This window comes from Osmerus eperlanus, chromosome 15 (genome assembly GCF_963692335.1).
Source record: "Osmerus eperlanus chromosome 15, fOsmEpe2.1, whole genome shotgun sequence".
NCBI classification, from domain to species: domain Eukaryota; kingdom Metazoa; phylum Chordata; class Actinopteri; order Osmeriformes; family Osmeridae; genus Osmerus; species Osmerus eperlanus.
In genome coordinates, this window is record NC_085032.1 from 10,226,040 (window position 1) to 10,250,690 (window position 24,651).

General features: G+C 51.2%; 1 protein-coding gene across 1 annotated transcript in view; it reads right to left on the reverse strand.

The window, feature by feature from the left end:
• The window catches only part of zeb1b (zinc finger E-box binding homeobox 1b), a 47,271-nt gene that overhangs the window by 8,492 nt on the left and 14,128 nt on the right, over window positions 1-24,651 (reverse strand). The window contains exons 2-5 of the mRNA XM_062479332.1: window positions 6,488-6,640; window positions 1,997-2,155; window positions 454-656; window positions 148-253 (exon numbers count right to left, since the gene is read on the reverse strand). Coding sequence (XP_062335316.1) covers window positions 148-253; window positions 454-656; window positions 1,997-2,155; window positions 6,488-6,640 — 621 coding nt within the window. The remainder of the gene's footprint in view (window positions 1-147; window positions 254-453; window positions 657-1,996; window positions 2,156-6,487; window positions 6,641-24,651) is intronic.

The window sequence follows — 24,651 nt, forward strand, 5'->3', positions numbered from 1 at the left end:
CACACCAAGACAAACACGCAAAGTCACATACATATTCACACGTGCATTAAAGTGCCCGGAAACACACACACACACACACAAGGTTAAACATCGAAACACGACCACACGCACACGCGTGCTGTCATGGAGACCGTGGGGGACACTCACCGCTGTGGATACGTAGGTGCTCCTTCAGGTGGTGCTTGTATTTAAAAGCCTTTCCACATTCAGTGCACTTGAATTTGCGGTTGCCCCCTGACTGTGTCACGTGTCTCTGTCAAACAATGGAAAAAAAGGGGGTTCAGGAAAAACACACAGGAAAAACAACATGTACCCAATCTCCTGGTAAAATTCACAAAACGGTGTCAAAAAGAACAGTAGATATAGTTCAACATTCTTTGTGATCAGTAACACCCCCCTCAGCAGTGTGTGTGTGTGTGTGTGTGTGTGAGTGAGTGTGTGTGTGAGCCGTACCTGCTCTCGTCCAGCCTTGTGGGCCGTCATGTGCCTCTCCAGCTGCGTGCGGTAGGTGAAGGTGTAGCTGCACTGGGAGCAGCTGAAGTTGTCCTCGCTCTTCTCGTGGCGGTACTTGATGTGCTCCTTCAGAGAGGAGTAGCGCTTGTAGCCCCGTGCACAGTAGGGGCAGGTGAGGAGCTGGGAGAACGAGTCTGGAGTGCCTGAGAGGACAGAGGAGAGAGGGAGAGAGAGAGAGGGAGAGAGAGAGGGAGGATGAGTGCGTGTAGAGGTATAGGTTGGGTTGGGGGATGGGGGCGGGGCCGGGACAGAGAGATGTAGATAGAGACCACAAGAGAGGGTGAGAGCGTGAGAGAGGGTGAGAGAGAGCGATAGAGAGAGAGAGACAGACAGACAGAGAGATTGACAGTGTGTGTTTACTCTCTAAAGAGTAATCACAGTAATCTCTGAATCAACAGCAAGGCCTGTTTGATGTAGAGTCACACCGGTCTGCTATTTCACTAGCCTATGAGACATCCTCCACAGAAAGCAGACAGGTAGAGGTGGATCAATGGACAGACCAGGTTTGCAACAACAGACCTGAGGCCTGGTTACTTATTAAAACGGACAGGGCTGGATGAACGGGGCTGGTTTCTGTGAGTTGTACATCCACGCTGCTAACTGCGACGCATCATTGACTTCACAATCCTAAAATCCGTTAATCCGGTGCATCTTTGTCGTTTGAACGCAGGTTTTCGGAGAACGCCCGCGCTTTGAATGAGCAACAGGCTTCCGCTGCCCAAACCCCAGCCCTTTAAGCAGCCGTGGACGAGGCATGGCCAAGGCCCATGTGGTGCTCAGTCGGCCTCAGCGCTGGTTCTGCTTCACCGGCTCCCACACAGGTAACACATTTGTCTGTTAACAGGTGATGTATTAAAGGTCCTCCAGGGCAGGTGAGCGGGGCTGGTGAACGTGAACTCAAGCTCATTATCGGCCAGGTACATGTGAGTCAGCGCTGCACAGACGTGAGAAATGTGCTCAGGTGTTGCTGTGTGTCGTCCCCCCCCCCCCCCCGTCCCCCCCAACCCACTCCCCCACTCCCCCACCTCCCTCGTTTCCTCTGGTGACAGGTAAAAGCCAAAAAGCCCTTAAGCTATAAAAAGAGCTCCAATGTGAGTCCCTTAACAAATTGCTGTGTGTTAATGACCCCAGAGTGGTGCGCTTAATGGCGGAGAGTCGACACCTTTTAAGCTCAGGGGGGTGGTGGCGGTGGGGGTTAGAGCCCCTAAAGGTACAGGTCATTACCACAGTTGGCTGAGCAGGTTCTGTGCTCACTGGGAATTACAACTGCAGGACTACAAACCTTGAGAGAAAGACAACTGAAACATTATTTCAAATACTCTACCCTTCATGGTGTTATTTATGGGAGTGATGAGTCAGACAAGACCAATCAAGTACAGATAAGCCACTGAAATGATTATGCTCTCTGTTGTAACACAGGTCTGCTTGTTGTGTTCGGTCTGGGAGCCTGGAGTCTCTGAAGGCGCGAGACGGAGGTAGCTACCGTTCTCGTCGTGGCTGCTGGCCTCGGGCGTGCCCTGCCGCGGCTCCTCCTCCGGGGCTTCTGGGTAAATGACGGCTGTGTCGCCCTGCTGCAGCATCTCTTCCACCAGGGCGTCTGTGCTGCCCGCATCCTCGCCGTCTGAGCCGCACCCCTCCCTCACTGACACACACAGCACACACACACACACATAACACGCGCACACAACACAACACACACAAAAAGAAACAGTTAGACAGAGCGGAGATATCATCATTTTTGATAACCCCTCCAGGTACAAACCAACACAGCTGTGTATAGCACACAGTATTGGAGTATTTGAACAGCTCTCCACAGACGGACATGGTAGCACTGTCTCTAAGAGTGGCTCTGTGGAGATGATTACTCTGTCCTCATACTCTCCTCATCTCAGGTAGCCTGGTTTATAATTAAAAAAACATTGTAAATGTAGGCATTTGAACAAAAGCTTACAAAAACTAATTATCCTTCCAAGGCAGAAGGAAAACATATCGAGGGTTGGGCCCACAGCATGTAAAATGACTCACCATGTTTCAAATAATTAGATAAGATACTTCAGCAAATCAATTTATCTGATAATTGAAACGGCTCAACGTGGAGCACTTAGTGTCGAAAAAAAAAAAAAAAGACACTATTATTCTGGAAAACACTTGAAGAAGCCTCTCTGAAGGAGAGCAACCTTCAAACTGCTTCATACACCAGTCAAAGACAGCTACAGGCAGAGTCTCATCATGTGTTCTCCCTCTCTCTCATATCTTGCTTTCCCTCTCATATTAGCAGGGCGTGGGCAAGGTACACCAGTGAGAGCTAATTACAAGGCAAGGCTTAAGGCAAAGTGTGTAACCTGAGGAATTTAGGATGTACAGAGCTTCCGCCCTCCTCTCTGTACAACCCGGAGTGGATCCTGGAACTGGCATGCAGCGCGTTAACGATCCAACGTTAGGCTACTACGCCAGGGTGTTGGGATTATGGAAGAGCTTCTTTCTTTGGTTCGTGAAAGCGTGTATGTGAGTGAGTGTGCGCGCGACTCGTCGGAGAGGATTCCATCCCATCATGCTTGTCCCCGTGGAGGACAGTTAAGAGCAGCTAGCGTAAAAACACAATTATTCTGTGAGCATGTTTTCTGACTTGGTGTATGTGTGTGTTATTCAGCTGACAGCTCAGTCCAGCTATGTGCTCCTGGGAGACAGGAGTATGTGTTCTGCTCCATGACTCACTCAGGCCCAGTAAATACCAACACTCCCTAACACACCCCTGCCCCTGCTTAATAACATAGCTATGAGACATAGCGAGTGCACATGCATGATGCACGCGCACACACTCACACAAAACCAGCTGCATACACACGCACCCACACACTGGCGCCCGCACACTCACACACTAACTACGATGCCAACGACACGGTCACAAGGCAGTCATGGTTGCTATAGTTATTACTAAACACTTTCAGCACAACTATTTCCTCCACCCAACTCACCGCAAACTTGGGGTTTGGGAGAGCGAGGGGGAGAGAGGAAGAGAGAGAGAGAGAGAGAGAGAGAGAGAGAGAGAGAGAGAGAGAGAGAGAGAGAGAGAGAGAGAGAGAGAGAGAGAGAGAGAGAGAGCACACAAGAGGGAGAGAGAGGCAGAGAGAGACAGGCCTACACCAGGTGCTGGTGTGATTGCAGGATTCTATTCCTCCCTCTAGTCTCTGAGAGAGAGGACGAGGACCAGATGGGTGTATCCTGACCCCTCACATTCATCTCTCCTTCCCATGATCTCACAGGTTTGCCACTCTCCCCCACTGAAAGGCCTACTCTTCACTGGGAAACGAGGCACTTATTGCCTCTAATCTGGGTTCACCCTTTTGTCTTACACATCATCAGTGTTTGGCCCGAGACATGGTGTGAAGCTAAATAAGGTCATCGTTATCTCGATAGATATCAAGTTAAAAGGCGCTCGAATCCGTACTGATCGGTTAGGTTTCAGCAGGTAGTGCACGTGCAGCAGGCTGCACTGTGAACTAAAACACACACACACACACGCACACACACACACGCACACACGCACGCCCCTCCCCTGGGGCAGCTCCTGAATGTAGAGTGTATGTGTGAGGTAAGGTCCTGCCGGGTGTCGGACCAAGGTGTGACAGGTCTGTGGTGGTCACAGTTGTCCCTTGCTGTCCGCTTCTCTCAGGTTCTTGTTAAAAGGAGTGTAAACAAGGCCCTGACCTGCCAGGGGCTTTGCTCCGCTAGTCAAGCTAGCAGCTCACGCGTAGGACGACATCCCCGTTTATATGCTGACCTCAGCACGGTTCTGCAACTGAACAAAAGCCCGAAGCCTTACAAAAAAAGCTGACAGTTGCTTTGCATTGTAAAAATACAGTGTCGGGCTTAATCGTGGAACTTCACCTTCATGAGCCCTCTCTTATTGTTTTTTTTGGGCCAAATTGTGCCTTAGGTTTGGATCAAATCACCTGACCGCCCACGCCTCCCTGTGATACACCGTGAAGCTGCCACGTCGACGTTTCCTGTCCCCGGCCACATGTGAACTTCCTGTGGAGGTGCATCCTGTCCATAGGTGCTCTCCCTTATCGGGGGGGGAGAGGGGGGACTAACCGTCAGAGATACAGATTACCTCATAACCTCATAAACCGTCAGCAGTAAGGTAATCTTACAACAACAGGAAGCAAGGCTCTCTTAACTGGCCATATCCCAGTCTCTCTGCTCAGGCGGTGTTGTGTAAGCTTGGGTGATTTATTTCCCACCCCTGGCGAGTATTACCCCCCCCCCCCCCCACACACACACACACACACAGACACAGCTTACAGTGTGAATGCGGAGCCAAGAGGCCGACTGTGTTTTTCTGCAGTGTCTTTCCTTTTTCTCATTCTGGAAGGTTCCACGGTGTCTTACAAGAACGCACCAAGCCTCTTCCATGAGTTAAGGCTGCAGGAAGGTCTGTGCTCCTCAAGTCATCTGGACAGGGTCTGTGATGGGCTTCACTGGCCCATCTTTAGATCCTTTGGACAGAGGGACGACATCCTTTTGATATAAATCAACGGAATCTTATCAAACTGTTACCTGAGTATGTAATTCACTGAAGATGAACCCTGTCCTCTCTCCATAGTTTCCCTGCGTCATGAGTTGGCATGTAGTGGTAGGAGAGAAGGTGGGCTGTACCAGGAGTGATAACTAAGATGGGGGGGGCTGTGCTTCCACGTCATCCAAAAAGTAATGATTCAAAAACAGGGGGGGGGGGGGGGGGTTGAAGGAAGGAGGGGCGGAATGGAGGGAGGAAGGGGAGGACTCTGGCTGTACCTCTGTGGAACAAGTGAACTGGCATCGGCTTCGTCTGAGAGAGGGAGGAAACCACAGGGAAGAGTAATGGAGAAAAAACGGTGAGAAAAGGAGGGAAGAGGATTAGGATTAGCGGATGTTTTTTTTTGGTCGGGCTACTCGAACAACTGTTCTGGTCGACGAGCGAGAGCGTGATGGGGAGGGTTGCCAGGTCAGTCCCCTAGCGCTGGAGACTAGCCCAGCTCCAGGCCCATGGAGCACAACACCGGCTCTGACAGTGTTTAATGTCCACTGTGTCCGGCCAGAACCAATTACATTATTCCTCTCAGACTTCCTTTGATGAAGCAGTGTTGGTGCAAAGGGAGAGTGGCTGGCTCCTACGGGTCTTGTGTGCGACAGCAGAATCGGGGCTGGGATCAGGAAAGACCAGCGTGTCTTGAGTGTCTATGACAGTCCACCCCGAAGCATGTGAGAAATTGATTTTGACTGGTTTCATCTCCTGCCAGCAAACACACTGAGGTAACAGAACCATGGAGAGAGAGAAGCCGCCCGCAGAAACAAACAGACCCTTTGACTGACACGTTCCATACCGTCAAAGGGTTTTGTTACATCACATGCTCAGCATGTGCTAACGCTATATGCTAACATGCCAAGCAGGTGAAACGCGCTCGGCGCCGGGCCCAGCTGTCCTGCCTCCGTATGACCTCACCAGCAGCATAGCGACCTTGGTGCTCAGCTCGAACGCTAACATCCTCCAAAACCCTCACATTGTTGAACTAGGAAGAGGGGGGGGGGGGTGTGTGACATCGACGTCCCTTCCTGCGATGGGCAGGGGGAGGGTGATGGCGTGGTACAAGGTGAGCCTCGTCTCAGAGCGGACGATGACCTATTGTACCAGAAAGCACACGGCGCGGGCTCCTTTGTTTACTGGTCTATTTCCTCTCAGCAGTGAAGGTCTCGTGCGGTTGGCCATTGTCCTGTCTGAATGTCGGCCTTCCCGCTTCACCCAGAACCACAGAAGGTCCACACTTCACTGGCCCCTCACAGTCACACACCGGCCGAGGCCTGTGAGGACCTTAACGACTGTTGACTTGCTTTGAAGGTGTGTGTATCTTCTGTGTGTACGTGTATGCCTGTGTTTGCTCGCATGCACTGTGCGTGTGTGTGTGTGTCAGACGTGTGTTTCAATGCTCCTCACCTTCGTCCCAGCGGTCCCCGTTGCGTTCTTCCTCGTGGAGGTTGCTGTCACAGTCCGCCCCGTCCGGCAGACTGCCCTCCTCCTCCACGATGTGCAGCTTGTCCTCGTCATCCGAATCCGACGCACCCTCCACCACATTGCCGTAGTTTGCAACTGCATGGACAGATCAAAGGGCAGGGTTATTAGTTACGACAGTTAGTTTGAGAAAAACGTGTCGGTTGACGATGACAAGAGAAAGGTAGCAACAATCTCTGTGCACATGTCCACCATTTTAGCCTCTCAAACTAATTGAAAAAAGGGCCAAGCTACTCCCATAAAACAGTCCAGTTTACACAGCACAATGGAAAACAGGAAGACAGGGGATGGAGTGTAGTCTGAAGCAGACTGACAAGTGTAATTATAAGGTGTAGGTTACACGGATAAATCCAGACACACACACACACACACACACACACACACACACACACACACACACACACACACACTGGTTATTAAAGTGTAGAGGGAGCTTGGTAGGAGGCCTTGTGTGTGTGTGACCCTGCCGTGTTCCAGGGTAGGAGACACACAGACTGCAGGCCCAATTATTAAAGGAGTAAATCGTCTTGACTGTGCTTGTGTGTGTGAGTGTTAGTGTGTGTGTAGGACCCATCGCTCCTCTGTGTGTAGGTGGTTGGGTTGTCGGCAATGTGGGCGGATGTGTGCGCCTTCATGCATGCATGTGTGTGTGCATTGCACTATTTTTCACCCTCTCTTTTCCCTCAGCCTGTTCCTCAATCTCTCTATTCCACCTGTGGTAACACCTCCCTCCCTCCCCTCTCTCTCTCTCTCTCTCTCTCTCTCTCTCTCTCTCTCTCTCTCTCTCCCTTCTCTCTCTCTCTCTCTCTCTCTCTCTCTCTCTCTCTCTCTCTCTCTCTCTCTCTCTCTCTCTCTCTCCTCTCTCTCTCTCTCTCTCTCTCTCTCTCTCTCTCTCTCTCTCTCTCTCTCTCTCCCTCCCTCTCTCCCTCCTTTCCTCTTTCCATGTCTTTGTTCCACTCTGCTCCAGGTCTTTTCGGGGGCCAAATCCATTCTTCTCGGAGCACAGCTCAGTCAGCAAAGGGTGGAGCTACAAACACAGTTCTCTCTGCGGTCTATCACATGCAAACATTTGCACATGCACACCACACACACACACACACACACACACACACACACACACACACACACACACATCCAAGCAGTAGATGCAGTGCTTCACCATTGCTGGCTTTTAATGCCCACATACACATTACCCTGATTTGGTGCTTTTTTCTCTCTCAACCTTTTTCTTCCACTCTTCCACTCTTCCACTCTCTCTCTCTCTCTCTCTCTCTCTCTCTCTCTCTCTCTCTCTCACCCTCCCTCTGAAGTGGATGATAATGTTCCTGCCAGAGGGAATCATGGTCTTCTGTTTCAATCAATGAGAATTGTTCTGGATCCCTGTAAGGTAGTGGGGTTGTTCTGTCTGAGAGCACAACATCCCTTGTGGATATCTACACCCCCCGCTCCAACATCCACACACATTTAACTATGGCACTGCGCTGGACACTGCGCACCTGCAGTTTTAATAGGGGATTCATTCTCACTGTCTTTTATCCTCCCTCCCTCCGACCCTCCCTACCTTCCTTCCTTCCTTCCTCCCTTCCTTCCTTTATTTGTCTTTTTCTCTCTCGTTCTCCCTCCTCCAGGTGATATAAAGATGATGTACGAAGCCTCCTCCTCCACAGCGCCAGACAGTGACACTCCATCCTGGAGAGAGCGGGGGGCCCCTCTTTAAGAGGCCACGAGGCTCTGAGGCGTGCTGCTTGTGTCAGCGCAAAAAAACACAAAACAACGCCAGAAGCGCTCCGTCTACCCGGGGTGTCCGCCCTGTGATGGACAACAGCGGCAGGTCGGTCGATAAGGAAGTAGCCGCTGGTGAGGAAACCACTTGCGTTCGCTCCTTCGTGGGTAGAGAGCGCGATAGGAAGGACCGGCTGGATCGGCGCCGCTGAGCGCCTTTAACGACACGAGCATTCCCTGCGCCAAATGGTCGGCCTGAGAGGACTGTGTTGGATCAGGAGAGGTAACACCTCGAGAAGACAAAAGGAAGAGTGGGACAGAGGTTTCCTCTGACTGGCCTGCACATCGTTTGGACAGCTGTCGTCTGTAGCGCAGGCGTGCTAGCTGACACCTGGAGGACCACTCTGAGTTATCTCCAGGAACCAAGGTTAGAGTCCAGCCCTCGGTGCTACGAGCACCTGGAAAAACACTGGCTTCCACTGGATCCTCCACCATGCATCCCTGCCAGGCTCCCACTTCCTTAACAATTAGCCTATGGGGATTCACCGGCCTCAATGAAGACAATTCTACTGGAAGATTCCATTCTGTCTATCGACAATTGTAAATGGCAAACACCTAAACATATCACCTGGAAAAAAGTATATCCAACACTCTGGTATCAGTGCAAATGCTGCGCCTCCCAAAGTACTTGATGCCCTGAGTGGGATGACCTGACATGTTGGTGTGAAGTGACCCTCTAAAAAGAGAAGCTACTGGAATGGCTTGTGTGTCTGCCAGTAAAATGCCAGATGAGCCTTGTTAAATCGAATTAAGTTTGTTTTTATGGATCAACCCTTGCTCTGCCTTCTTCTATGAAGTAAGTATCTATAGACATGTTCCAGCCGGACAAGATGGCCGCAGGTGCTGGGTACACAGACACCCTGTTGTGACACCAACCAGGGGGCATCGATGAATGCTTCTGAAACAGGAACAGGTTTGATCCCCAAGAGACTGTCCCTAGACTCTGCAGTCCATTAACACTAGCAAGACGGACCATATAGGTACAGTTAGAACCATATTGACCTGATAGATCATGTACAAGACCCACATAGGACTTATAGATACTGTACATTAAGAACCATATAGACCTTCTAGAACCTGAACAAGAAGATCCTTTGGGCAGCAGCCAGACTATTATTCATTTCAGGACTGCTGTATGTCACTGTCCAGTGTCCACAAACATTGTATTCTTTGCTGTCTTTATATCCATTTGGGAAATGCAGAGCCACTTTTGTCATGAAATAGAAACAGATTAAGCCCACAACGCTTAAACAGAATCTTGTTACCCACAGGAAGAAGTGAGAAAAAGCTAAACCTATGACCTGCAGCCAATACAGAAGGTTTTTGCTCTAAAGCAACACTTAGCAACACCAAATGTACAAGGAGCCCATACCATGGTGTTAGAAATATGCCTGGAATGTCCAACCAAAACACTTTCCCTGACTTACAGCCTTAAAGAGACAGATCTGAGGGTGTGCTCTCATAGCTTATCCCCTCGCATTCATCTCCCCCTCAGCTGTGCTCGGGGGCCTGTATTGTTGTGTTGAGTGTGTGATTAGCAAAGTTAGCCTACATCCTGTCTGCGTAGCACTCAGTGCAGCAGTGACTGTGAAGCTTGGTTTCTATTGCATTTTATCTGACATAACACACACACACACACACACACACACAAGCACACCAGCTGGCTATATTTAACCCCAGTACACTCAGTGACTGAGGTACACCACTTATCTCACACCAGGCCGTGGTGAAAATACCACAGGCATCCTCTAAAGAGAACAAACCCCTGCCGTCACCAAGTCTGCTGGCGGCCCTGTACTTTGCTTCACTCAAAGGAACCAAATGCAAACCAAGAAGCTCAAACAAAGTTGCTGCTTTTCAAAACGTAATGTATGCCCTCTAAAGGTGAGGCGCCTTGCACTGCTGCTGAGGTAATTCTTGGGAATAAAAAACAATACCCCAGGAAGGTCCACACTGTCGTTGAAATAGCATGACAAAATAAGTTAGCCAGCTACTCTCAACTTTTGTAGTCAAAACAACAACAAAAATCCATTGTTTCTCGTTCTTGAGAATGTAGCCCACAGTATGACTCGTCATTCTGTGAATAGTTAGTACATAAGCAAAAAAAAGCCTCTCTCCATGCAAGACTCCCAGTTCTTAGCTTCTTATTATCAGCTGTAGAGGGCACTAGGCTCCCAGGAGAGTGCTAGAGAGTTAGCCTGGTGCTAACTCACCCACACCACAGGTATCTTAGCCATATCAAGGCAGTCCACTCAGAGCCTTCAGTAGATAGGCACACTCATGTCCAGAAGGTTTTTCTCCATGACAACACCACAACACAAAACACCAAGTGAGTCATATGAGTCAACTTCATGGAATCATATGAGTGTATGTCCTTGTTGGAGGTAAAAAGCAAAACGGTGTGTGATTTGTGGAAGCATGACAGAAGCAGGAATTACGATCAAATAGTTGATTTGAATCAAAGATCTCCAGCCTGCAGAGTTGAGGCCTCTTCATATTCATCAGTCCTGGGTAGACAAAAAGACAAAAGGCCCTTGTCTTCCTAATGGTGCTGAATGGGACACAGCCTAGAAGCTAATGAGACTCTGCAGGCCGTGTCCTATCTGCTTGGAGTTAGCTCCACATTAAGACATTGATGCTAATGGAAGCCATTGTTCAGCCCATCTCTATGGAGATGAATAGATGAGCATGAAGTCTATATTAAAACTCCAGGAAGAAGAAGACAGAACATTAAAGAGATAAAAGAAAAAAGCGTCGGACGGTCGAAAAAACTAATCAAATGGCTTCATGACAGGCCTAACCAAAATAGACTACCAAAATTTTTTTATAATCTGCATCATTTTCTATTATGCCTGGAGAAAGGCACCACAGACACATTCCTTCCACTTCTTCACCAGGGAAGCTACACTCCTGTCTCAGATGAATCATACTGGTACTTGCTAATGAGGACAGCGAAGACTGAGGCTCACACTCAGCAGGGTCCTCAGTCAGAGTGGTAGCTAGCTAGCGCCTGACTTCTCAGTCCACGGAGCTCTTCTAAATATGGCCAGGTGGGCCGGCGAGGCCAGGGGTGTGATGTTAGCGCGGCGAGCCCCCGCGTTCCTCAGTAATGCCCCTGCCAGAGAGTTTACACTCCCAACGCCTGTTTACAGAGGTGGGACAGACCCATCCACGGTAATAAGAGGCCATGGTGCCTGAGAATGTGTGTGTGTGTTCCAGGAGAAATGGTCTCGTTTGAGTGCAAGTGCGTGTGTATTTTGCGCACCTCAATGAACATGTGTGTGTATGTGTGTGTGTGTGGTTGCGCTGTGCATTAAGCTGTTAAAAGGCATGCTCGGTATGTCAAAAGGCTCTCCATCATTATCAGCAATCACATGACCTCTGCATGTTCCTCATTGCACATGCAACCTACAGGAAGTACAACACATGACCAGGACCTCGAGGCTACGCACCCAACCCCCCATACACCACACACACTCACACACACACACACACACACACACACACACACACACACGCACACACACACAAACACACATACACGCACACACACACACACCTAAAGACCAGCCTAGTCATTTCCAACACACAGCTGGTGTGCTGCTGAGCTAGGTCAGGGTGGAGCTGTTGATTAGTTGGTGAGCTAGCATTAGCCTAGCTCCTATATAAAGCCAAGGTGTCTGGCTGCCTGTGAGGGTTGAGACAGAGGAGGAGGAGGAAACATCTGTTGGAGCCTCTGGGAAGCCCAGGACCTGCAGACACGCTCCAGCAAACCTCCTCCACCTTTCTCCACTTCTCCTTTTCTACAACTCTCCACACTGCTTCTACACGCTGACAATTCACACTACTAAAGATTTGGTTAGAAGCATGGGATGGGCCTAACATGTACAAATAAGTCAGTTAAGAAAAAACAGATGAATGCAGTCAGAACACAAACACAGCAATACAAATATTTTGAGAACACAGGAAAGGCTTCACCAGGCACCTGGGTCAACGCTTGTTTCCCTCCTGGTGAGGGGACTGATTTAGGTGCAATACCTCTGAAGAAACAGACTAGCAGGAACTAACAAAATCTCACAGGTGTGACAGAGAACGTCAACTTGAGGCCCTGTCACCCCCGTCAGCTCCTGTCAGACAACACTGAGTTCCACTGACATGGCAAGCTCACTGACAACTCAGCAGTTATGACCTCTTTTCCTTTGATTTTTACAGTTTTTGTCTCAGCCTGACACTTGGGGCCAGCTAACCCTATTAATAGAGCAGCTTCCTGGGGTTTTTCCAGTCGTGAAGCGTGGCGTCTGCACATAAACAACATCACTATGAATCAGGTCAACCCACAACTGCTGGCTCGACAGTTAGCGTAGCATCGCTAATGAAAACATTAATTGAAAAAACAGACCAAAAGAGCTAATTTCACTCATTTCTATTGTGAGTGCCCTACTGCTGAACCTGACTTAGTTCCAGTATGAACTAAAACAATATACCTTGTACATTCAGCCTTGATTAGGAACCTAGCAGTCTGCTGTGGCATTCTAGTAGCAGGTGACTGGACATTCCAGCATGTATTATCCTTCTTAAGGTTTACCAGGAAGCAGTAAGAAAGCGTTACAGATTTAAAAAAAAGAAGAAGAAAAACATTTCAAGACCAAAATGCAAACTCTTTAGAATGGTCATAGGGCAACCTTTTAAATGAGACCGCAAGTTAAAAGTTACAGGCTGTAAAGTTAGGTGTGGTTCTCTTTGTCACTGATACATACACACGCATGCACATGTTTACACACACTCCATTATCGTCAGCACGGTCTCATAAGTTCCGCCACTGCCTGACAAATCAATTGCTTAAAAGCAAACAGAATTTATTAACCCAGAAGAAGCAGAAATGAAGCAAGACGGTCAGAAACAAGACGAAGATTCCAGTCAGCAAGACAGTCACATGTCATCACAGCCGGTACAAATTGCTTAAGCTGTTTTGTAAGGGGACACATATACACACATTTCTGCTACAATCCACAATAATCATTTCTCAAACCCGTATGATGAAACAGAATGTATGGTGGGTGGGGGAAAAAACAAGAATGAGGCCGAGGGGTAGAGGCAACAGGGGGCGTGATGGAGGGAGAGGAGGGGAGGGGGGGATTCACTGAGTAACTGCTAATGGCTTAAAAAGACAAAGCTGGCCTGTCATACACAATGTTCATCTGTGCTGGAGCCGCCTCGGGCACCAAGTGCCACCAACAGTCAGGATCTGTGCCTCTCCTGGACGGCTAAACACAGAGAGGGCGAGAGGAAGGGAGGGAGAGAGAGAGGAAAGGTAGACCGAGAGAGGAACTGTCCCCCCCCCCCAAAAAAAAAAGGAAGAGAAATGGAGGAAAGGGATGGAGAGGAAGAGAAAAAGAGAGGTAGCCTAAACAGAACGAGAGAGAGAAAGAAAGAGGTCAATAGAATGAAATAAAGAAAGAGAGAGGTCAATTTAACGAGAGAGAGAGAGCGAGAGAGAGATAGAGAGAGAGCGAGAGAGAGCGGGAGAGAGAAAGCGAGAGACAGAGAGAGAGAGAGAGAGAGAGAGTGAGAGTGAGAGAGAGAGAGAGAGAGAGAGAGAGAGAGAGAGAGAGAGAGAGAGAGAGAGAGAGAGAGAGAGAGAGAGAGAGAGAGAGTGAGGGTGATGGGTGACAGTAATGGCTGTATGTCCCTCTGTAAAGGTCAGGTGTTGCTTCGGTGGCTCTGTCCTAGTCACAGGGCCTGACAGATGTCTCACAGTGGACAGCCCCGAGCTAGCGTACGTCAGGCCGCACACACACACACACACACAAGCTCATACACACACACAAGCTCATAAACACACGCAGACGCAAGCTCATACACACACGCACACAAGACAATTGTGAAATGACACAAGAAGTGACTTTTTGTTTGTTGGCGTAATCTCATTTTACACCGCTTGCAAGTTTCCCAGAGGAATTAGCAGGTCAGCACACCTCCAACCCTGTGTTCTGTATTTAAGCGGACAACCTTTGCTAACACCCAGACAAACTCTACCAACCCGAAATTCAACAAACAAACTGCACAGCCTTTTCCTTTTTTACAATGAAACATTTTCCAGTCAGATGACAGCTGAGTTGATCCCGTCTTTACAACTGTGTTTCTGACCCCCGAGCTAAACATCCTGTACACTAGCCCCCACAATGCCCCAGGCTTCAGGACGACAGGAAGCTGTGTAGTCACACTGGCCGCTTGTTATGTAGCAGAGCCAGGAGACGAAAGGGTTAAGGCCATAAACCTTCACTGACAAAGAACCTTTTTGTCACCATGACCATGCCCCCTACCGTCACTACCCCACTCTCCAGCCTTCCTCCACCATCTCCCCCAGGCTAGGTGCCCTCTCCCTGGGAAGAGGAGCAGGACTGAGTGCCAGCAGGAGCCTGGCCCCGGCTGGAGCCGTCACACACGTTGTTACCCTGCTAACCAGGAGGACAGGCCTCATTGCAACCCCTCAGCAGGGCGCTGTGTGTGGATGTGTGTGTGTCTGTGTGTCTGCGTGTGTCACCAGAGCTGTCCCATGACAACCAGCGTGATCACTCAGCCTCGGAGTGCGTTTCACTGGACGCACACACACACGCACGCGCACGCGCTCCTGTGACAATGTGGTGTCTATGGGGATCACTAACACGCTTAAAACCAAGGACTTCTCCATACAGGCACACAGAGGAGAGATTGGTCAGATAGAGTCTCGTTTAAGTGCTCTCCTCTGCTGAGGAGGGAAAAGGGCTGAGTTGGTACGCGAGGGCCGGCCGGCCGGGATTGATCTATTGACCAGCCTCCTTTGTTCATCCCACTCCCAGGTTCAGGATGAGGGGGCGCGTGCACCGTGCGCCGTGTCATTGACCGTCAGGGAGACCATTAGCCTTCCGTGGACAGAAATCGAAGGCGACATTGACGTTCTCGCCGGGGCCGTCGGCAGGCACAGATCTCTCATTCCCCGGCCGGAGTCTGGCAGAGATGGAACGAGGCCACCGTGCACAGGCATCGTCAGCATCGTTATTCACTTTAGCTAATTAGTGCTAACGGACACACCGGTATTCAGTTATGTTCGTTAGGAAAAAACGTTGTCTTCACACACCGTGCCCCTTCATACGCCGCAACCTTATGCCCTGTGAAGAAGTAACCCAGAGCCAAGCGACATTATCAACCTTAAAGGTTTCCAGAAGCGACCAATCAGATCTGCGTTTCCGCCCCAAATCCTGATCCTCCCTCCTACTGGCTGTGAGGTATTTCCTGCGTGGCTACAGCGCGTTTCTTTGCGCCACAACAGGGCGGTATAACTCTCTGTCCCCGGGGTGACCTTCCGTCGGCGTTCGGGGGGATTCCAGCGGGCGGTGTGAACAGTGCCCTTCCTGTGGTGTGGCCTCGGTGCTCCGCAGGGCAGGAGCGGAAACAGGAAATACGAAGGGAGATTTGGTCCTGCGAGTCATACCAGCCTGAGTCTGACTGTCACTGTGGGTGGGTGGGCGGGTGGGCGGGTGCATGTTTGTTGTTTGACTGTGTGCATGTGTGTCACCAGACAGATCAGAGATCACACACCGGCTTTTAATAAACCCAGCAGAAGCGCTCGGCTGATGTGTGTGTGTGTGTGCGGCGTTTTAAAAGGCCCGGGGTGTGTGATTGATGGTAGCTTTTTGCCCTGATCATCCTGACAGTAAACACACACACACACACACACACAGGGGACGGGGAAGAGGGGGAGGGGCAGCCGTCCACACACACACGCCCTGCTAACAGTATTCATGTGGGCTGCTCAGTCATGCGCGAGCCCTCACTGCGCTCCATATTGATGAGTGCCGTCCGGTAGTTAACCTCTACATGGATACACACAGCAGCCGAAACACACACAGGGACGGAGCCTTTTCCAGGGTCCAACAGACGCGTAGGAAACAAGGCAATTCCTAACTGTCTGTGTTCGTTCTGGGGGGAGGGGGGGGACAAGCAACATTCTTAGGGATGACGGCGCAAGGAACTGGCCATGGTGAAGGGTTTATCTCCAGAGATAGGACAGGAGAGACCAACAGGCGTTAGGTCTCTCTGGAGATAGGAGAGAGAGAACACAACACCCTAAGAGACGCCCAGTCTCAGTAGCCCAACTGGAGAGGATTCTCAGCCTGCAACTGCTTCCTCCCAGGTGCTCCAGGCAAGGACACAGACAGAGAGATAAAGCACAGAGAGAGAGGGAGAGAGGAGGGGGGGCGAAAGAAAGGATGGGACGGACCAAATGAATGAGAGTGTGAGAGGGAAATAAAGTGACAGCGGAGGGAGGGGTGAGAGGGAGAGGGAGAGAAAGGAATGAAGGGAGAGAGAAACAAATGGTCAACACGACGAGTGAGAAAGGTATCTCGAGAGAAGGAAGGGAAATGAAAGGGCGAAGAAACAAAAAGAAGATGACCAACGAAAGAGAAAGAGCCAGACAGAGACACTGATAAGCTGCAGGGCAGCTGAAGAGTTTCAGAGATAGTCCTTCAAACAATGGAAGGAAGTGGTGGTGGGGCGGAGGATGGGGGGGGGGGGGGTCTGGACGCTGGTCTGCACACTGATATGTTCACACAAACAAAGAAGAAGCCACAACACTGACTCCTCACACCTGACCTTAACCTGGCCAACATAACCCTCTGACTGTGCCTGGTAATGGTCAATATGGCTTCCCTGTAAGCCGTGCTCTCTACGGTGGGGTCCTCTCTAAAGCCTCTGTGAGTGTGAAGAGGTCAGAGCAGCCGGTGGTGGGGGAGTTAGGGGGTCGAGGGACTAACGTTCCCCCACCTGGAGACCAATGTGGTCAGCCGTGCTGGTTGAGTTAAAGTTCCCCTACCTGGAGACCCATGTGGTCAGCCGTGCTGGTTGATATAACTTCCCAGAGGGTTGGGGGGGGGGGGGGGGGGAATAGTTTCAGAACTATTTTCAACCAGGCCTCTTTAATTGTACAAAATTAGGTACTTCTCTTTCTGTGTGATTCACCCACAGGAGCCAGACTCTGCCCGGTGACTAAGTTATTACAAGGCTGACCAAACCTTCCTGATACCATTGTCTCGACTACTGTTGTTTCATTTTCTGTTACATTGAGAAAGGAATTTCTGAATAGCTCACGGCACAGAGAGCCTGCCAGTCTGAGGACAACCAGTAAGGTGCGTGTCTGGGTAAAGTTGATAACACAACTTAACGTCATTTACGACAGGGTGTTTGCTCATGTTTACATGAGTCCCAAGATCGGCTAACAAGCTGAAATGCTCCATGTAACAGTGGCTGAATGACAGCTTTGACGTGGTTGGGTAAGACACAAAAGACGACAGGGACTGTGTTTTTTCTCCTCGTCAGCATGTGGTTGGAGTGAGGGGCCAGTGACACTGCACAGGTCCATAGTTAGGATCTGTCACTGTATGACCCAGGTGTCTTGTCTCACTAGATACAGGAGAGGGCGATTCCCTTCTTGTGTTTCTGTACTTCAAGTATTTTGCAAGCGTTTGCCCTGTGTTGACTGTGTGTGCGTGCGCATGTGTGTGTGAGTGCCCGCGTGCGTGAGTGTTACCAGTGAAGAAAATCAACTATTCAAACCCATACATTATGTATCAGATGCACTTCGTTCCTCTTAAGTGTTTAACAATGTCTCACCGGAGCCTTGGCATCTGTATCAAAGCCTCTTCAGCCAGTCCCTAAAGCCATATCACCTTAACCAAACAACTACAGCCAAGCAGAGGATTATGCAGGCCTGCCTTTGACACAAAAACAAACACACCCACGACACACGCGCACATACAAGCGACCCTAACGCGGCTAGCGGCTCACCGCCGCAGCGCCGCCGCCGCCGCAGCAACAGAAACAATTCTCCACACAAAGCAAAGGTTAAGCGTGCGACACAATGTCATCCTCTTAAAATCATCCACTCACGCCCGCCTGATAGGCGCCCGGGCAGATTAGAGATTACCATCAAATCATCCGCCTCCCACTTTTGTGTGGGGAGCTATTGTGGTGGACACACACCTGCTACTTTGCTGTAATGCACTTAGCCCGCGCTGGCGCTGCCAGCAGAGGGGCGGAGAGCGCTGCTGACGACGGCTGCACAGCTGATATATAGAGGAGGAGGTTCTCATCAGCGAGAGAGGGTTCAGCCCAAACAAAGGATATAGGCCCTGGTTAGAGCAAGCTGGTTGTGTGTGTGTGTGTGTGTGTGTGTGTGCGTGAGCAGGTCTGAGTGTAAGGTGTGTGCGTGCCCACGACCAGGCCTGCATGTCAGAGGTGTGTGTGTGCATGCGCGCGTGTGTGTGTGTAATGACACGGTGCTCTCTCCCTGTCGGAGCTGATGCAGTGTGACTGTCTCTAATGGGAGAAGAGAAGATCCCTGCTGACTTTGAACAGGGCGCAGGGCCAACATAAGCCCCCCCGAATAACTCCTGCCCACTACACGCTCTGCCAGGAGGGCAGGATTAAGGGAAAATGTTGACCTCTCTCTCCCTCTCTTTCTCTTTCTCTTTCTCTCTCTCTCTCTCTCTCTCTCTCTCTCTCTCTCTCTCTCTCTCTCTCTCTCTCTCTCTCTCTCTCTCGCTCTCGCTCTCTCTCTCTGTCATGCTGACTTTAATGGTCTTTCTAAAATTAACTTGCCGGATTACAGCTCAGGTGTGCTCCTGAAACCCACTACCAGGGCACACAAACACACACCTGCACACACACCTGCACACACAAACACACGCCTGCACCACACACACACACACACACACACACACACACACACACACACACATCCACAGGATCTCAATGACCACGTTCCCTCAGCTCTAGGAAGCAGCATCCTGTCGAGCCGGGGCAGACCGAGGAGCGGGGAGGAGAGGGAGGGAGAGACAGATAAAGAGAGTTAAAAGACTGTGCGAGGACGCCCGTCTGACAGCACGGTCCCTGGAGTCAGCCTGCAGGACTTGCTGATTCAATTTGCCCATGAATCTGGCACTGTCGCCGTAGAAACGCTAGCTCGGCACTTTTATTCATTTTCATCTTCATTTAAAAAAAAAAAAATAGAACAAATCTCTCCACTCTGTTCTCTCCGTTGTCCCCCCCCCCCCTCCCCCCTCCCCTCTCTCTCTGGTTCTTCAGTCCCTGGGGGAGTCTGCCATGTGAAGTTGGGGAAGACTCGTGTTATTCAGTGTGTGAGTGCTTCCCCCTGTTAGCCTGGGGGTCTCTCTTTGGAGAGGGGGGGCGGGGGGGCGGGGAGGGCTTACAGAAGCTGCTTTACATACATGTTCCACTCCATCCAGCCTCATGGACACTAGGAGACAAGCCCTGTCACAGTATGCGTGTGTGACCTTGTGACCCCACCACCCGCCCCCTCTCCTCTCACCCCTCCACTCCCGCCCCATCCTTAACTGAGCCGCCTACGGTCAGGCGTCCAGTAGGACCCAGACCACATGGTCCTGCCCAGCCCAAGCCCCACCCGGCCAGGCGTCCAGTAGGACCCAGACCACATGGTCCTGCCCAGCCCAAGCCCCACCCGGCCAGGCGTCCAGTAGGACCCAGACCACATGGTCCTGCCCAGCCCAAGCCCCACCCGGCCAGGCGTCCAGTAGGACCCAGACCACATGGTCCTGCCCAGCCCAAGCCCCACCCGGCCAGGCAGGAACAAAGCGTCTTTCATCCAGCCCACTGCCGTTCCCCAGCATCCATAAAGTCCAGCACTGAGGGCATCCTCCTTCCTGATGGAGAGAACAGCCACAGGCACAGCCAGTCCTCATGCTTTTTTAATGGGAATGCATAAAGTAGAACCGCCTGGACACAAGGTAGTTATCACCTCCGTGTAGCACAGACCAGGGGTGGATGGATGGAGGGGGTTAGAGATGGATGGAGGGGGTTAGAGATGGATGGATGGAGGGGGTTAGAGATGGATGGAGGGGGTTAGAGATGGATGGATGGAGGGGGTTAGAGATGGATGGATGGAGGGGGTTAGAGATGGATGGAGGGGGTTAGAGATGGATGGATGGAGGGGGTTAGAGATGGATGGATGGAGGGGGTTAGAGATGGATGGAGGGGGTTAGAGATGGATGGATGGAGGGGGTTAGAGATGGATGGATGGATGGAGGGGGTTAGAGATGGATGGAGGGGGTTAGAGATGGATGGATGGAGGGGGTTAGAGATGGATGGATGGAGGGGGTTAGAGATGGATGGAGGGGGTTAGAGATGGATGGATGGAGGGGGTTAGAGATGGATGGATGGAGGGGGTTAGAGATGGATGGAGGGGGTTAGAGATGGATGGATGGAGGGGGTTAGAGATGGATGGATGGAGGGGGTTAGAGATGGATGGAGGGGGTTAGAGATGGATGGATGGAGGGGATTAGAGATGGATGGATGGAGGGGGTTAGAGATGGATGGAGGGGGTTAGAGATGGATGGAGGGGGTTAGAGATGGATGGAGGGGGTTAGAGATGGATGGATGGAGGGGGTTAGAGATGGATGGAGGGGGTTAGAGATGGATGGATGGAGGGGGTTAGAGATGGATGGATGGAGGGGATTAGAGATGGATGGATGGAGGGGGTTAGAGATGGATGGATGGAGGGGGTTAGAGATGGATGGAGGGGGTTAGAGATGGATGGAGGGGGTTAGAGATGGATGGAGGGGGTTAGAGATGGATGGAGGGAGGGGGTTAGAGATGGATGGATGGAGGGGGTTAGAGATGGATGGATGGAGGGGGTTAGAGATGGATGGAGGGGGTTAGAGATGGATGGATGGAGGGGGTTAGAGATGGATGGAGGGGGTTAGAGATGGATGGAGGGACGTGTTGGGCTGCGCAGGATGGATGGACAGAGGGGCTGACGGGTTACAGAAGAAGAGATAAACGAACAGACAGGTAGAGGACAACCTCCTTATCAGGATAGGTAGCATGAGACCAAGGACTTTCGACGGTCCCCACAGCCTCCCACAACCTCCTGCAGTTCAAACCTGCCTGAAGACCGCTACCTGTTTCCAGCAAAACCAGGGCCGGCCCAGAGCACTCCCCTTCTGGGTGCCTAGCGACGTGTTGACACAGAGTCTACTTTCATACGCCTCCGCAAGTCTCCTCTTTGATCTACCTTGGGGAAGGAAAACAGGGCTTTGGAAAAGGCGGAGAAAAAAAGAGAGAAGTAGAGAAAAGAAAGAGGGAAAGAAAAACAGGGCGAGCCCACCTCTGTTCCCTTCCAGAGGTGTCTGGCCACTGCGAGGGAGGGAGGGAGGGATTGGACTCAGAACATTGCTTGGTTTAGTCAGCTAGGTATTGTGGCCAGAGAACCACTGAATTCCAGTGTAGGCAGAGAGAAAGAACTGGTGTCTGAATGGCTACAAGTAACAGCAACTGACATCTGTATGCCTCACATCGGGCAGTGAAGGAACTAACCAACAGAGCCCTCCACACCTGCGAGCCAATTAGAAAGCAGGAAGGACCACATCAGAAACCCCTGTCAGACCCATCAGTGGAGGTAGAGGGGGTGGAGTCACATGTGCCCGAAAAACAACTTCCTCCAGTCTCCACCAATGGCAGGCTGAACTCGTTGGCACTCGGACAGTGGAAAACTAGTGTGTCTCCTCTGGTCCCAAGCTTGGTGTTCTTGTTTCGCAGGCTCTCCATCCTGCCTCATGTTTTGGCACAGATAAACACAGATAAAGGCTGGCCAACTGTGGCTGTGACTGTACTGTGCACTGAACGTGGCCAGCATTTGAGAACCAGCAGTCTATATTGGTAGTCCAATGACAGGGCGTTGCTGAGAAGATCTTATTTTAGCATGAGAGGTAGCTGGAGATAAGGTGTTTAGTGGCCGTGAGTATGTATGTATGTGTGTGTGTGTGTGAGACGGGGACTTTCTTATCTGTCTGACAACTTCAACTGCTCAATTTATGAGTCTCTTAAGCTTCATGTACCCCACAGTCCTGGGAGAAGTCCCAAACAAAACCAACACAACATACTTCCTCATGTTATTTTGGCATGCTCCTGTATTGCCCACGAGAGAGTCTATGTACTCTGTGGTTTTCTGTCTGTCTTTCTCTCCCCGCCCGTCTCTCTCGGTCTCACCCACTGTCCCTCTGTCTCCACAGCCGCCGCCTCTCTCTTTCCCACACCCGTCATCGCTTACTCTCTCTCCATCTCTCTCGCTTCCACTGTCCTGTCATTCTCTCCTCCTCTCTCCCCCACCTTCCCAACTCTCTCTCTCTCTGCCCCCCCCCCTCACACACACACACACACACACACATCGCTCATCTCTCTGTCTGCACCCCCCACACACACACACACAGCAGTTTATTTAGCTCATGTGTTTACATTCCTAGCCAGTCTGCCTCTCCCTGGGGAACCACCCAACTGAGCAACAAGCTAACCCTTAGCCTCCCTCTCTCTTTCTCTCTGTTTGAGCCCAGAAGCATATTGTACGAGCACACATACACACACTTTGAAAACAGTCACTCATCAAAACGCTAACAGACGGCCAGACAAACAGATGAGCAACGCTTTTTATGGAGAGAAAAAACAGGCACCTAAAGCAGAAACCTCAAACTCGTGAGACCAGATCCAGCTCTGCGCAGGGGAGGGAAGGAGAGGTGTGGGGAAGGGGGAGAGGAGGGGGTGGGAGGGGAGAAGGGAGGCTAACTGGAGCAGACGTGGGGGGATCCAGCTGCCTAGTTGTCTCTCATTCAGACGTCAGCCAGGTTAACGGGGGAGGAGGTTCAGACCGGGCCCCGGTAAGAGAAGGGGCAGTCTGATTGAAAGAGGTACTGGATACCTTCTCTTTCTGTCTGGCTGCTACGTCACGACTATCAGATATACGATGCAATCCAACATACTCCAGCCGTACTTCACCATTGCAACATTGAACTTATTTCGGAACCCTTATTGACACAGGTCATAGTTGTACCTTTTAGTTTTGTTTCCCTTTCCTCCTCATCCTCCTGCTCTTCCTCAATCCTTCTCCACCTCCTTCTGCTCGCCATCTTCCTCCTGCTCCTCCCTCCTCCTCCTCCTGCTTCTCTTCCTACTTCTACTTTCTCCTCCCTCCTCTTCTCCCTCCTGCTCCTCTTCCTCCCTCCTCTTATCCCTCCTCTTCCTCCTCCTCTCCCTCCTCCCTCCTGCTCCTCGTCCTCTCCCTCCTCGTCCTCTCCCTCCTGCTCCTCCTCCTCTCCCTCCTCCTCCTCTCCCTCCTGCTCCTCCTCCTCTCCCTCCTCCTCCTCTCCCTCCTCGTCCTCTCCCTCCTGCTCCTCCTCCTCTCCCTCCTCCTCCTCTCCCTCCTCCCTCCTGCTCCTCCTCCTCTCCCTCCTCCTCCTCTCCCTCCTGCTCCTCCTCCTCTCCCTCCTCCTCCTCTCCCTCCTCCCTCCTGCTCCTCCTCCTCTTCCTCCTCCTCTCCCTCCTCCCTCCTGCTCCTCCTCCTCTCCCTCCTCCTCCTCTCCCTCCTGCTCCTCCAGGCCCATTGCAGGCCGGTGCTCTCAGGGCTCTCTGGGCTGGGGCTCTGGGGGCAGGCGTGACCCAGCGCAGGCAGGGGTGTGTGGGAGAGAGGAGACACATCTGCTAGAGATTTGGGACTGGGCTAGATCACCAGAGAGACTGCTCTCTCTCTCTCTTTGAGGGTGGGGTGGGTGAAAATGTGTGGTGTGTGTGTGTGTGTGTAAGACATCCGTCCTGTACATCTCATCCACGAAACCTTGCCGTACATTCTGCATCCCCTGATATTTTGGACGGAGTATATAACCTGTGAATGGAGCCTTCCCTGGAAACGTGTGTGTGGGTGACATCAGCGGGCCAGAGAGAGAGAGAGAGAGAGAGAGAGAGAGAGAGAGAGAGAGAGAGAGAGAGAGAGATGAGAGAGAGAGAGAGAGAGAGAGAGAGAGAGAGGGGGCGATGAAGAGGAAGAGAGGCCTTGAGTGGTTGCATCCTCTGAAAGAAGTGTCCAAAAACCAGAGCCTCTTCTATTGTTAGATGTTCCATGATTTGCATGACAGCCTGATTCAGTATGACTGCTGTCCTTCAGCCGCAAGGAAATCAGAACATGTTATTGGACTGTGATCTGTTTCAATAAAGCAGGAAAAGAGAGAGCGAGGGAGCGAGAGAGGTAAATGTTTTCTAACCACTCGAGAGAGATTGGATTGGTGCATTCATCCTCATATCCTTTCCTCTCCCCTCCTCTCCCCTCCTCTGCTCGTCTCCCTCTTCCTCTCTTTCTCCCCTCCTCTCTCCTCCACCGGGAGGTTGGCAAGAGCCCACTGATGACCACTTAATCAATACCGCAGGTTGCCACGACAACCTTGATTTCCTGCGCCGTTTCCCGAGGC